The 14,741-nt window shown below is 38.3% G+C and overlaps 1 protein-coding gene across 1 annotated transcript; it reads left to right on the forward strand.

Moving 5' to 3' along the window:
* Window positions 1-13,071: 13,071 nt before the first annotated feature.
* Window positions 13,072-14,004, forward strand: LOC140816072 (uncharacterized). Its single transcript, XM_073175138.1, has one exon. It carries the CDS (start codon window positions 13,072-13,074, stop codon window positions 14,002-14,004), a length of 933 nt encoding a protein of 310 aa, XP_073031239.1.
* The last annotated feature ends 737 nt before the right edge of the window (window positions 14,005-14,741 follow it).

The following is a 14,741-nucleotide window of genomic DNA, read 5'->3' on the forward strand; positions in this document are numbered from 1 at the left end:
AGAAGCTTGGCCAGCCGAAGGAGTGTTCAACTGATGAAGAAACCCAGCTGATCAGTTCAACTGAACGAGAGTGAAATCAGTTCAACTGACGAGTCAACTGATTTCACCAGCCCAACTGAAGATCAGTTCAGCTGAACAGTTCGGAGCATCAGTCAGAATCTTTCAGTTGTAGATGAAGACAAACTCTTTCAGTAGATTCCAGCTGTGCGTTAAGGTACAAAGTCATAGTCCCGTCAAAGGACAATAATGGAAGTTGCATCAGAGCATCAAATACAAAACGTTTCAGAAGGGCAGTCGGAAAGTCGAGACACAAACTCCAAGAAACGGATTCAAGATGCAACGGATACAATAAATGAGTCTCACTGTACGTTCAGCTTTCCCGCATATATAAAGAGAAGATCAGTGAAGACTCAAAAACAAGAACGATATACAGAAACAAAAAGCTTCAACGCAAACAAGAGAGAAAAGAAAGGACACGCACATTGCACATCAGCTTTCAGAAGCAATCAGCCTAGAGGGACACTTTAACGTGTTATCTTCTTAGTTTAGAAGCTTATTTCCCTCAGTGTGTGAGAACATCCTTGTTCAATTCTCAGACACAAACTTTCTCAACCACTCAAATACAGTCTTGCACAAAGACGTTAAACTTGTGTATGTAGTTTTTGACACATAGACGTTAAATAAGTGTTGGCTGGAAGGTTCTTCCTTAAGTCGTAGCTAGGAGTTCAGTTTAGGCAGTAGTGTAAGTCCTAGATGAGTGGGTTTGTACAAAGTGTTGTATAAATTAAAGTCTTCTAGTGGATCCTACCCAAGGTGGTAGAAGGTGTGACGTAGGAGGACTTGAAGTCTCCGAACATCCATAAACATATCTTGTGTATTTAACTGATGAACTGATGTTTTCAAATTATTTGGATCAGTTAGAGTATCCGTCAGTTCAGTTGTCACCATAACTGAATTGATGAATGCAAAAATTAATCAACCCTTTTTCGGTTATTCAGTTTACATGAGTAAAAGGAATTTCTATTAGATAAAAAAGGCAAGATGATAGAATTTGAAGAAATTCAAGATACTCCATCAACTATAGAAGTTGAACCCATTTCCCAAGAACCAGTAGTTGAAGTACAAGCTTCTAGAAGGTCTGATAGGGTTATTAGACCACCTTCAAGATATACGCTTCTTCATGAACAAGGCCATGATGAGTCTTGTGTTGGATGTGATCCAATGAATTTCAAAGAAGCATTATCTGATACTGATTCAACCAAATGGCTTGAAGCCATGCAGTCAGAAATAGACTCTATGTATTCAAACCAAGTCTGGACATTAGTGGATCCACCTGAGGGAATCGTTCCCATAGGATGCAAATGGATCTACAAAAGAAAGCTTGGGGCGGATGGGAAGGTAGTGACCTTCAAAGCAAGACTGGTTGCAAAAGGTTATACTCAAAGGCAAGGAGTTGACTATGAGGAAACTTTTTCACCAGTTGCTATGTTTAAGTCCATTAGAATACTACTAGCCATAGCAGCATGGTATGACTATGAGATATGGCAAATGGATGTAAAGACTGCTTTCCTCAATGGAGACATCAAAGAAGAAATTTATATGTCTCAACCCGAGGGATACACATCAGTAGGAAGTGAGCGTAAGGTATGCAAACTTCAGAGATCAATATATGGTCTCAAGCAGGCATCAAGGAGTTGGAACCTTAGGTTTGATAGCACAATCAAAGAGTTTGGTTTTGCTAAGAATCTTGAGGAACCGTGTGTGTACAAGAAAGTTAGTGGGAGTGCAGTGACATTCCTAGTACTTTATGTTGATGATATCCTGCTCATTGGGAACGATGTAGGATTGCTGCAATCAACTAAAGTATGGTTAGCCAGTAAATTCTCCATGAAGTACATGGGTGAAGCATCCTATGTATTGGGAATACAGATATATAGAGATAGATCAAAAAAATGTTGGGGCTCACCCAAGCCGCATATATCGATACCATTATAAAACGATTCTCTATGGAAGATTCCAAGAGAGGATACTTACCAATGTGTCATGGTATTACTCTATCTACAGCTATGTGTCCCAAAACTGATGAAGAGATAGAGATGATGACACGAATTCCATATGCGTCAGCCATTGGTAGTATCATGTATGGTATGATATCGACACTTCCTGACATTGCTTATGCTTTGAGTGTTACAAAGCAGATATCAGGCGAACCCTGGTCCAATGCATTGGAAGGCCGTGAAAGACATTCTTAAGTACTTGAGAAGGACTAAGAACTTGTTCATCATCTATGGGGGTGGAGAATTAAAATTCGAAGGCTACACTGATTCTAGCTTCCAATGTGATGTAGATGATTCGAAATCGACCTCTGGTTTTGTATTCATGCTTAATGATGCGGCTGTCTCTTGGAAAAGTGCCAAACAAAACACCGTTGCAGATTCCACCACTGAAGCTGAATACATTGCTGCATCTGCTGCAGCGAAAGAGGCAGTTTGGATGAGGAATTTTGTCCAAGAGTTGGGCGTTATTCCTAGTGGAGTTGATCCAGTCCCGGTGTACTGCGACAACACTGGTGCCGTTGCGCAAGCAAAGGAACCAAGGTCTCATCAGCGATCCAAACATGTACTGAGGAAATTCCACATCATTCGGGAGATTGTGGGAAGGGGAGACATATCAGTCGAAAGAGTCCCCTCTGCAGATAACGTTGCGGATCCACTTACGAAGCCCGTGCCAGGACCAGTTGTAAGACCCGAGATTATATCATTTTAATCCGAGATTATTTAATTTACGAATTTTGGAATGATGAATTAAATTCCACGATTTTTGTAATTAATTAGGATTGAAATGGAGTTAAAAAGAGTTGCGAGGACCAAATTGCAAATAGTGAATATTTCAGGGGCTAAAGTGCAATTAGCACTTGAGTGGGCACTTGTCACATCATGCATGCCTAATATATATAGATATTCACTTTCCTTCAGCAAAGAACCGAGCCAATTCTCCGAGAAATCCCTTCAACTTTAGTTTGTTGTGATTTTTGATTTCGTGTGATCCGTATATCAGAAATTAAATCCGGACACAGTACCGTACTCCTCTCGTTGACAGCTACAACTGGACGTAAGTTTTATTGATTTCTGGTATCATGTGAAAATGTGATGTTGTAGAAATTTGATGTAATTCATATATGATGTTCTGGACATGTTAGACATCATAGAAGCGAAGTCAGATTTAGAAACAGACTGATTATGGAATTGTTATGAATTTTTAGGGTATATTGATTTATACCAGACAGATTTGAATTGTGATTGGATTACAGATTATACTGGATATGGGTTATGGATTGTAACTATTATCTGGTGATGTTGTATTGACGGGGATACTGAAATTGTACCATTATACCGTTGATTTTGAATTAAATCCAGATTGATCAGATTGTTATTGATTTGAACGGTATCTTGACATGAGATTGTTGGTATTGCCAGTATAAGACAGGCTGTGAGTTGAGGACTTCGACTGAGCCAGACACCGACGAAAGAAAGGTATAAGTCAATGTGGTATTGGGAGATGGACTTGAGTCGGTTTAGACTTGGGTTTCCCTAAATCACATACTTTATTTTATTGCATGGATATTTGCATTAAATTGGCTAATGTACTTGTTCTCTTGAATTTAGATGACAGGTATTAGACAAGTTATCTTGTGACAGAAGTGCCGGATAGTGGTGGTATCGCCACGGCACATTGCACGATGTCTCAAGATAGGATGCTAGCGATAGAGCTACAGTCCTTAACGGTTAGGTCAGGACACTGGATGTTTGGTTATATCGAGTAATGGAATCTATTACGGAATTCGATATAGGAACACCATATTTGGTTATATCGAGTAAAGGGTATTGGAATTCTTCTATTACGGAATTCGATATAGGAATACCAGGGCACTGGTTATATCGAGTAATAGAGATTATGGTTCCATCCTTTACGGAATTCGATATAGGAATACCACATCTGGAAACCGGGATCCCTAGACTAGGATTGAGTCTATTCTGAATTATGAGTAATATCGACAGTTTCATTTGATATTGTTTATGTTTCAGATTTTGATACATATTCATGTTACCTGATTACATGCTTTATAGTTGTTTATATGATTGCATGTTTCATTGATTTATACTGGGGATTATATTCTCACCGGTATATCCGGCTGTTGTCTTGTCTGTATGTGTACTTGACAACAGGTGGGGCAGGATCAGGGTCCAGGAGATGAGGAGAGATCGTGATTAGAGTGGTGGCACCGGACTTGGACTAGAGATAGGGTTGAACACTTGATAGTAGTTGTCAAACCCTAGTTTGAATAAAGGTGTTGTAATACAGGATTTGTATTGTATATACTGATATGTATATATGTTGTATGTCACTACGTTCCGCATTTTAAAAAAAAATTTAGACCCTGTTTTTAATTGATTAATTAGTCCCAATTATGATTAAGAACTTGATTAGCGTCCGGGTCCCCACACCATTGTTTGAGAAGCATCGCGAAAGCAATGTGATTAAAGTTTATGGGTAGATGGCTCTAGGGCAAGTGGGAGATTGTTAGAGTAGATGCCTTGCAAGCCAACTGTTGGCTAGGGATTTTATTGACTCAAGTGTAATAAACAATCTTTATTTTAATATAATTCATTATTTCATGGTTTGTTATTTCTTTATCTGTATACCTATGTTATCAAACATAGATAAAGACCTTGATTATACTTTAATACAAATGAATCGTAATTCGATGTTGAAACTCGTTTGTAAATACTGTATGATCTAAATTCATTCCTAGTCGATTCAGCCGCCTAAAACATGAATAAAGGTTGCTTGAGCTCAAGACTAGCATCTGTGACGTTGTGTACTGCGTTTCTTAGTAAGGGCATAGATATTCCAAACATGCAGATGGGTAGTCATATGATGATTATACCGAACAACCCTCCCTCGGACTTTCCAAGTGGTTATCATTCATCGAGAGGATAAGTCCGTGATTATGATTGTACACCATTAGTCCTTACGACCCGGGACAACACTGAGGCTCTATATGTTAGGGCTCTGCTTTGACTCGTTTAGCGGCTCCAGGAGAGTCATCAGGTGGCGAGGCTGGGTACAGTTGCGACACATATAGGAGCCAGTGGATTGTAGTCGGGGATTCACCGCTCACCTACGGGTGTGGATATCCTATGTGATCTAATGAAATAATAGTGCATGGAATTTCTGGCCAGAGTACGAGATGTACGTTGGAGAAGGAGTTTTCCAAATCGTACACGCGATGCCACTATTATAGTTATCACATAGTTATCGAATTATTATGCAACCCTTGATGAACCAATGGTTGCAGATTCGATCGGGATATATAATATGAAGGGACCGTACTGTACGCTAATCATAATCGACTGGTTCTTGCAGGCACTATCAGTGATACCTAGGGGATCATGGGGCGATGCTATTAGACGCTCTTACCATGATCCGATGGGTGCAATCAGAAATGAGTTCTGACATTCTTGATCAAGGTGTTGATGAAAAGAATGGGGCTAACTAGGGTAAGCCCGAATAAGAATAAATGATATTCTAAATCACAAAGAGTTGTGAACCCACGGCTAGCTGTATCCCTGAACCATTGAGGGTCAGACAAGTACTGGATCGTATGTTCCCGTTGAGAGAATACATTCAAGAAGTTGAATTTATATTATATATTAAATTCAAGGAGTTGAATTTATGAAATTAAATTTTGAGAGAATAAATTCAAGTAGTTGAATTTATAAAATTTGAGAATTTAATTTATTAAACTCAAATGTTGGGTTTATTAAATATTAAATTTTGGAGGTGATAAAAATTCAAGGAGTTGAATTTATAATTTAAATAATAAATTCAAGTGTTGAATTTATAATGTATTTAATTTATTAAGCTCTAAAGTTGAGTTTATTAATTAATTAAAAATTGGTGGGTAGTATATTTAATGGGCTTGTAGGAGTACAAGTCCAACATAATAAATAATTAAAGTTTTGATGGGCTTTGATTAAATTAATTAAACTAGTTGGACTAGCCCAATTAATTAAATCAAGCCCATTAATGTTAATTATGTAATTAAGTTATTATTTTATTATAAATAATACATGCAAATCTCTTAACCTAACCACCACGACATCACTTTCGTGAGCCTCCACCTCCAAAAGAAAGAGTTTTTCGGCCACTTGGTTTTGAAAAAGGAAATATTGTGCCGTCTCTCAATTTTTCTTCTCCTACGCGAAATATCTTCTGTATTTTTCTAGTGCAAATTAGAAGAGGAACATACTATCTAGTCATAGACTTGATAGGAGGATTTCTTTGAAGAAATTTCGTAGGGAATCATCAAGAGCCAGATCTGTAATACCGGATCGGTTGGTGTCCAGTGAATTAAATTCACGAAGTTATAATTTTCTAACATCCTATGTTTCTTTTGTTAAATCATACGAGCGCCTAAAACAAAATTATTTTGTTTTTAAAACAAAATAAAAATTTTAAAACTTCCGCTGCGCTTGGAAATGTAGAAAACCAGATCCAACAGTATGTGCAGTCCATAATGAAGACATTCGAGAAATCCTTTGTGAAATGTCATTGAGCTCAGGTGTGAGAAAAACAAATGAGTCAAGTGATTATCTTTGTCAAACTCGATATCATAGATAAACCCCCCTTCGCCAAGTTCTTATAAACAAGCTTCCATCAGTGTCCGCCCTTTTCAACTTTTCCTTTTTTATCTTGGATATTGCGTTGTTCATGGATCTTGAAATAGCATGAATCATTGGTTTACTTTGTCGTAGTGAAGTAAGAATTTCTCGTGGGATAGAACCAGCCATTGACATAGTTCTAATCATTTGCATGCTCTCTGTGGAGTTTTAGCGGTCACTACAAAAAAAAGGCTTACGACAACGGTTTTTCACCGTTGTCGTAGGTCTTGTAAAACCGTTCTTAAAGGCACTGTGGTTAAAGGGTGCGCTCAAAGACAACGGTGAAAAACCGTTGTCGTAGACGTCTAAAGAAAAACTGTCGTCGTAGGTCTTGTAAAACCGTTGTTAAAGACCATGTAGTTAAATAGTGTGCTCGAATACAACGGTGAAAAACCATTGTCGTAGACGTCTAAAGAAGACGGGAAAAAACCGTAGTCGTAGCAATGAAAAATCGTTGTTAAAGGTCAATTATCGACGGTTTTTCTTATTGTCTCCGTCGCTAATTAGCGACGGTTGTTCATATGACATTTGTCGCTAGTTACCGATGATTTGTCATACACCGTCGCTATACAAAAATTGTCGCTTTTATCGACGGTTATTGTTAAACTATCGCTAATTTAAAAGTTTTAGAGAAGGGTTTCGATAAACTGTGGCTAATTCAAAATCTAGCAACAGTTTAGTAAAATCGTTGTTTTTTGTCCAAAAAACACTCTAATTGACAACGGTTTTTTAAAACTGTTATCGATTATCCAAAAAAACACGCTAATAGACAACAATTTATAAAACCGTTGTCGTTGACCCAAAAACACGATCAAAGACAATGGTTTTTACCCCAAAAAGACAACGGTTTTCTAAAAAACCATTCTCTTTTGCTTTAAAAAATGTCATACGACAACGGTTTTCGAATGACAAATTTGTTGTAGTGGGTCCTTCAACATTCAGTGTTTGTTGTTCTATAAAAATAATTCTCCTTACTTTGTGTTTCTTTCCCTTCTATCGAAATTTCATGTTCAGAATGACCTAAAAATTAAATAATTGCAATCTAATTATATTTGTTAAAACAATAGTATTCCAATAAAAAAAAATTGAAAGATTAAGAATAGCAGCTAGCAGAAAAAATTGCGAACTTGCAATTGAAAACAATTCATTATGATATTATTGTTAGAGTAGATGCCCTGCAAGCCAACGGTTGGCTAGGAAATTTATTGACTCAAGTGTAATAAACAGTCTTTATTTTAATATAATTTAACTTTTAATAGTTTCGTTATACTTTATCTGTATACCCATGCAATCAGCATAGATAAAGTCCTTGATTATGTTTTAATACAAATGAATCGTAATTCGATGTTGAAACTCATTTGTAAACACTGCATATTCTAAATTCGTTCCTAGTCGATTCAGCCGCCTAAAACAGGGATAAAGGCCGCTTGAGCTCGAGACTAGCATCTGTGATGTTGTGTACTGCGTTTCTTGGTAAGGGCATAGAGATGTCCAAACATGCAGATGGGTAGTCATATGATGATTATACCGAACAACCCTCCCTCGGACTTTCCAAGTGGTTATCATTCATCGAGAGGATAAGTCCGTGGTTATGATTGTACACCATTAGTCCTTACGACCCGGGACAACACTGAGGCTCTATATGTTAGGGCTGTGCTTTGACTCGTTTACCGACTCCAGGAGAGTCATCAGGTGGTGAGGTTGGGTACAGTTGCGACACATATAGGAGCCAGTGCATTGTAGTCGGGGATTCACCGCTCACCTACGGGTGTGGATATCCTATGTGATCTGATGTAATAATAGTGCATGGAATCTCTGGCCAGAGTATGAGATGTACATTGGAGAAGGAGTTCTCCAATAGTACACGCGATGCCACTATTATATGTGTGGGGACCCGGACGCTAATCGTGTTCTTAATCCTCATTGAGACTAATTAATCAATTATAAAACAGGGACTAAAAATTTTTCTTTTTAAATTGCGGAACGTAGTGAAATAAAACATATATACATCTCAGTATATAAAATACAAATCCTGTATTACAAAACATTTATTCAAACTAGAGTTTAACATCTAATATCAAGTGTTCAAACCCTATCTCAGATCAAAGTCTGAAGTCTCCACTCTAACTCAATCTCTCCTCATCTCCTCGACCCTGAACCTGTCCCACCTGTTGTCAAGTACACATACAGACAAGACAACAGCCGGATAAACCGGTGAGAATAACTCCCAGTATAAATCAATGAAACATGCAATCATATAACAAATATAAAGCATGTAATCAGGTATCAACAATATGTAACAATCTGAAACATAATCAATACCACACTGTCAACAATACTCGTAGCTACAAAATTCAGACTAGACTCAATCCTAGTCTAGGGATCCCGGTTCCAGACGTCGGTTTGCATATATCGACTAACAGTAATAGAAAAGACTCCAGTTCTATCCACGTCGATATAGTATCGATTAACAGTAATAGAAAAGACTCCAGTTCTATCCACACCGATACAGTATCGATTAACAGTAATAGACGAAACCCTGATTCTATTCACATTGATATATTATCGATTACCAGTAATAGAGCAAGCCCTGATTCTATTCACATTGATATGATATCGATTACCAGTAATAGAACAAAGTCCGATTCTATCTACATCGATATAACATCGATTAACAGTAATAGAAGGAACGATGAATCTATCCACATCGATATAATATCAATCAACTGTAAGGTCCAAAAATAAGACGACGTAATCCAACTGCATGCGAATCTAGGAAATACGAAAAATGAGTAATTAATTTACTTTATTTGCTAATTAATTATGTGACTTACATGTTTACTTGTTAAAAGGAGATTTAATTGTCAATCATGCATAAAATGATAATTAGGGGATATTCAAGTGACGATCGAGGAACGGGGACCGAGGGCTGAAGAAAATGAAAAATATTTTATTAAATAATTATTTTCAATTATTTAAAAGATGGTCGATATTTTTAAGCATTTTCGAAAATAAGGAATTTTGAGATGATTTTATACGCCGGGACGAAAATTTTATCGGTGTTGGTTTTTCAAACAAAAATCGAGCTTTTTAGCAACCCGGCTAATAAATACAAATTTTTATTAAAAGAAAACTTTACTACCTTTTTTAATTAAATCCTACTTAATTTAATTGGGCTTTAAATTGTGGCTTAATAGGCCTAAAGTCTAGATTAGTGAACTATTAGTATTTAATGTGTAATTTTTGTATCAAACCCTACACAATCAAGACTCAAGTCTCGGCCACCTCTCTATTATTCTGAAAATTCTTTTCCAAACACCACACACACCACTCACGAAACTTTAAAGAAGAATTTGGAAGGGTTTTCGCAAGGTTTCAAGGAGATCAAGCCAACGTTTCCGTCCCGTTCTTCGTCGTCAACGATAATCTGAGCGTAAAATACGCAAAGGCACACCTTAATCTCCTTTTACTCATCCATCATATCATAATATCTTTTAATTGTTGCACGTACAAAGAAATTGATTGAAATCTTTTAAGAATTTTCGGATATAGCATGCATACTTGAGAAAACTTGGGTTTTGATGCCGATTCTTGAACTGTTTTTATGCGAGGGGCTGCCATGATCATAGGTGATGATCAAGGGAAGTTTTAGAAAGAATTTAAGATGTCCTAGAACCACCCAAACGCTGCAACATGAATCTGAACAAGCAAGAACCGATTCTGCTGTCATATGGCTTAGGGGATCGGGTTTCTTGATCTAGGGGGGAGGGCTGGCTGGGGCTTACGTTCAAGGCTGGCTAGGGGCGTGGGGGAGTCTAGGGTAGAGTCTAAGCCGTGCTAAGACTCGATTCTGAAAGCGGGGAGGAGTCCTGAATCTTGAGGACTCTCACCCGAGAACCAAGAAAGATCGCGTGCAGGGTCTGGCCTTGTGCAGGCTTGGGCGCGCGATTCTGGAGGGGCTGGGCTGGGTTAGGTCTAGTCCTTAGGGTCTGTAGGTGAGGCACAACACGCTGGTTCATGGCCAGAGTCGTTGGCTAGGCCCACACGATCACACAACATAGAGTCACGCATGGCACAAACTCTCGGCCAGGATAGGAGTTGCTTGGGTTGTCTCGTTTTTGGGTTCTGGACGATTTCCTGGTCTAACTTAGTGTCCAGTAGGCAACTTTAGCATGTTAGGCATCTTTTGGCTCGATATGGTTCGGGGGTAACTCGATAAAATTAAGAGATGGCTCGGGGTCGAAGTTTAGGTGTCAAATGAGTTCTAAAATAAAGAAAATTTGGAAAACGACTCACGGGGGTCGAGTCGCGATCCATAAGGCCTAAAATAATATAAAAAGACTGAATTTAGAATTTAGGAATTTTATATTAAAGTTTGGTATTTTTTTCGGGATTAAAACACCGTTAAAATAATTAAGAAAAGATAATTGAAAAAGTTTAAGTTTTAAGCCAAATAAAAGTACGAAAAAATTCACGTAAGCTTAAATAATTATTTGGGAGATGTTAGAGTCATGAAATCAAGAAAATAATCGAAAACGAAAAATGTCGACGCCAGGGGTAAAACGGTCATTTTACACCGGGAAATTAGTAAAGGTCATGGCAGTGCCCGAAATGCTGTTTTTGTGATATTATGATTATTTTCAAATGTTTATGAATCGTTCATGATTAAATGATGATTTTTAAATGTCTAAGGAATTTTTTTATGAATTAAGAAGACATCTAAAATACATGTTGCATGCTTGGTTTCCAAAATGAAAATTTAAATATTATTCACGATTTTTGATAAGTGATGTGAATGAAATACGTTGAATGATGCGAAGTGATTGTGACTAGTTCGTCAATGGTGGCGATATCGTGAGGGTGATGGTCCCAGTGGGAGCCCGACGATCGTGTTTCCATTATTGCGAACAAGAGGTTAAGAGGTTATGAGGTTTGAGGTTAGGATAGGAATGTCGTGAGGGGAAAGCCCATTGGGAGCCCCGACGATCGTATTTCTATTCGATTCATGTTAGGCCAGGGCCCAGTTGACCGGTGAGAGTGTTGCTGGTGTCCCCCGCCGCCCAGTACTGTGGTTTTATTTCTGATGGATCCATCAAGAGGTCATGTCATGAGAGGAAAGTCACAATTAACGATCTGAATTCAACAAAGGAAAAAGGAAAAGGAAAAATGTTTAGGATCATGAAAAATGTTTTATGTCATGTCATGTTGAGGAAAAAGGGAAAAAGGTTAAGGTTTATGAAATGCATCATGAAAACATTTATGAAAATGTTTATATTTAAAGTTTTATGCATCATGAAAAATGTTTACGAAAATGTTTATGATTAAATTTGTGCATCTTCATGAAAACGATATTTTAAGTACAAGTATTTTTCACCGTTATATGTTTGACTGTATTACGTATTACTCGTTATAAAGATTATGGTGTGTTGAGTCTTTAGACTCACTAGGTGTGATGGATGTAGGTGGTTCTGAGGGAGGATTTGACGGGTGATACTACTGGACTGAAGGTGCACACAACCCGAGGACCAGCGCATTATTTTCCGCATTACGCTTTATAATTTCTTTTAAAGATTTTAAGACCATTTATTTACGCTTTTGAGAGGTTTTGGAGAGTTTAGTATGGGCTACACTTTTCAACATTTATTGCTTTTTAGGTTTGGTAAAACGTTTTACGATTTCTGGTTTGACTATTACCTTTCAATTTTCAAATACTAGTTGGATGATTTACTTTAAAATGGTGCAAGATTATTTTTATGTGCATGTGCATGCAATGACCGAAAATGTGGGAGATTTAAAAAAAAAAAAAAAATTTCTAGTACTTTTAAAGCATATAAAAGATGAGGACGTTTCAGTTGGTATCAGAGCGGTGGTTCCTGTATAGGGTTGTGCCACCATCAGCGCCGGGAAGATCAGTCGTCAAGCCTCAATCTGTAAGTTTACATGCTTTATGTGATTTTATGATATAAACCTGCATGAAGTTATGGATATTATGTTTATGATGCATGTTTATTATCTTTTCGAGTATTTATGCTTTGCATGCTTAATCTGCTAAATGAGTTAGGATTTGTCGCATGATTAGAGAACTTAGATTTAAATGCATGTTGGTTACGTTAGAATTTGGAAAAACATTCAGATAACAATGCCTCCTAGACGCGCACCAGTTCACGATAATCAAGCCGAGAATAGCGTTAACCGTCGAGGAAACAGTCAAGGAAATGCACCACCACCACCACCCCCACCAGGGGATCCTGCTACTCGTGCCTTAGAAGGCATGACTCGACTCTTTGAACAACAGATACAGCAGCAGCAGTTGCAGCAGCAGCAGTTACAGCTGCAGTTACAGTAGATGCAGCAGCAGCAGCCGCCACCTAGGCCACAGCAGGATGTTTACGAGCAGTTCCGGAGGCTAGGGCCAAAGGAATTTTCTGGCACCACCGATCCATTTGCTGCTGAGAGTTGGATCCGTTCGTTAGAGGTGCATTTCCGCTATCTGGACATGGGAGATGCCGACCGTGTGAGGTGCACCACCTATCTGCTTAGGGATGATGCTTCTTTATGGTGGGAGGGAGCCGAGCACGGTGTTGACCTTGCTACACTCACTTGGGCACAGTTCAAAACGAAATTCTACGAGAAATATTTTACTGCTGATGTCCGAAGCCGCATAAAGAGGGAATTCATGACTCTCCGTCAGGGAGACGTACCTGTTGCTGACTTTGTGAAGAAGTTCGATAGGGGCTGCCATTTTGTGCCCCTTATTGCGGGAGATGCGGAGGAGAAGCTTAGGCACTTCATGGATGGCCTACGACCTACTGTTCGGGATAAAGTCATGATGATGAATCCGGGGAATTACGCTACGGCAGTTACATGTGCTTACCGAGCTGAGCAATCCTTGAAAGATATTGACTTTGAGCTACAGCGGAAGAGGCAGCAGCATCAGAATAATAATCAGCCTGCCAAGAAGCCATATACGGGACCTCCTAGACCTCAAGGGCCTCAAAAGCCCCAAGGTCAAGTTAAGAAGCCGGTGCCGCCGAAGCCGCAGAATCCGGGAGCACCAAAGCCTAATGAGAGACAACCTTGCAAGCAGTGCAACCGCCTTCATCTTGGCAAATGCGAATGGGGATCTCGTAAATGTTTCTTCTGCAAAGAGGATGGACACATAGCCAATGATTGCCCAAAGAGGTTAGCAGCTACTACGGCCCGAGCTTATGTTATGAATGCCGAGGAAGCTGAGGAAGAGGCAGACACTACACTCATCACGGGTAACCTAGTCATTTAACATTTTTATATTGCTTATTACTTAAATTGGTTATTAAGATTAAATTGGGATTAAGTTTCAACCTAGAATAAATTAGGTTGCATGTTCTACCCAGTTGAATTTAAGTGACGATTTTAGAAACCCTAGAGAGTGATTCAAAATTTTGTGCCTTATTTTATGTGAAGGATGTTGATTCCAAATAAAAAGTTTTAGGGCCAAAAAGAAAATCATTAAGGAAATTTTCGAAAATTTTGGGGGGAAAAATTGCAAATTTCGAAACTTCAAGGGACTTAAATGCCAATACTCGAAACTTGAAGGACCTAAGTGCAATTTCTGAATTCTTAAGGACCAAAACGCAATTATCAAGACTTAAAGGACCTAATTGAAATTCTGAAATAAGTTATGGATTAAATTGCAATAATTCAAAAATTTTGGGTCAATATTGCAAATCTCAATAAGTTAAGGGACTAATGTGCAAATCTTCCTAGAAATGTTTAAGTTCAACACGAAAACTTCGTTTAACCTTGGGAATTAATGATAGTAAATCCTTAAGTTTCAACACGAAAAGATTTAAAAGACGTTTCCATCACAGGGAGGATCATCATTCTAGGGGTAGCTACCTATGCTTTGCTAGATTCGGGAGCTACACATTCCTTCATATCAGAAACCTTCACCAAAAGACTGAATATTACTCCTCAAGATATGGGTTTGGGTTTCAAGGTCTCGATTCCTTCCGGTGATCAGATGCTCACATCTAA

This window comes from Primulina eburnea, chromosome 16 (assembly GCF_022965805.1).
Source record: "Primulina eburnea isolate SZY01 chromosome 16, ASM2296580v1, whole genome shotgun sequence".
NCBI classification, from domain to species: domain Eukaryota; kingdom Viridiplantae; phylum Streptophyta; class Magnoliopsida; order Lamiales; family Gesneriaceae; genus Primulina; species Primulina eburnea.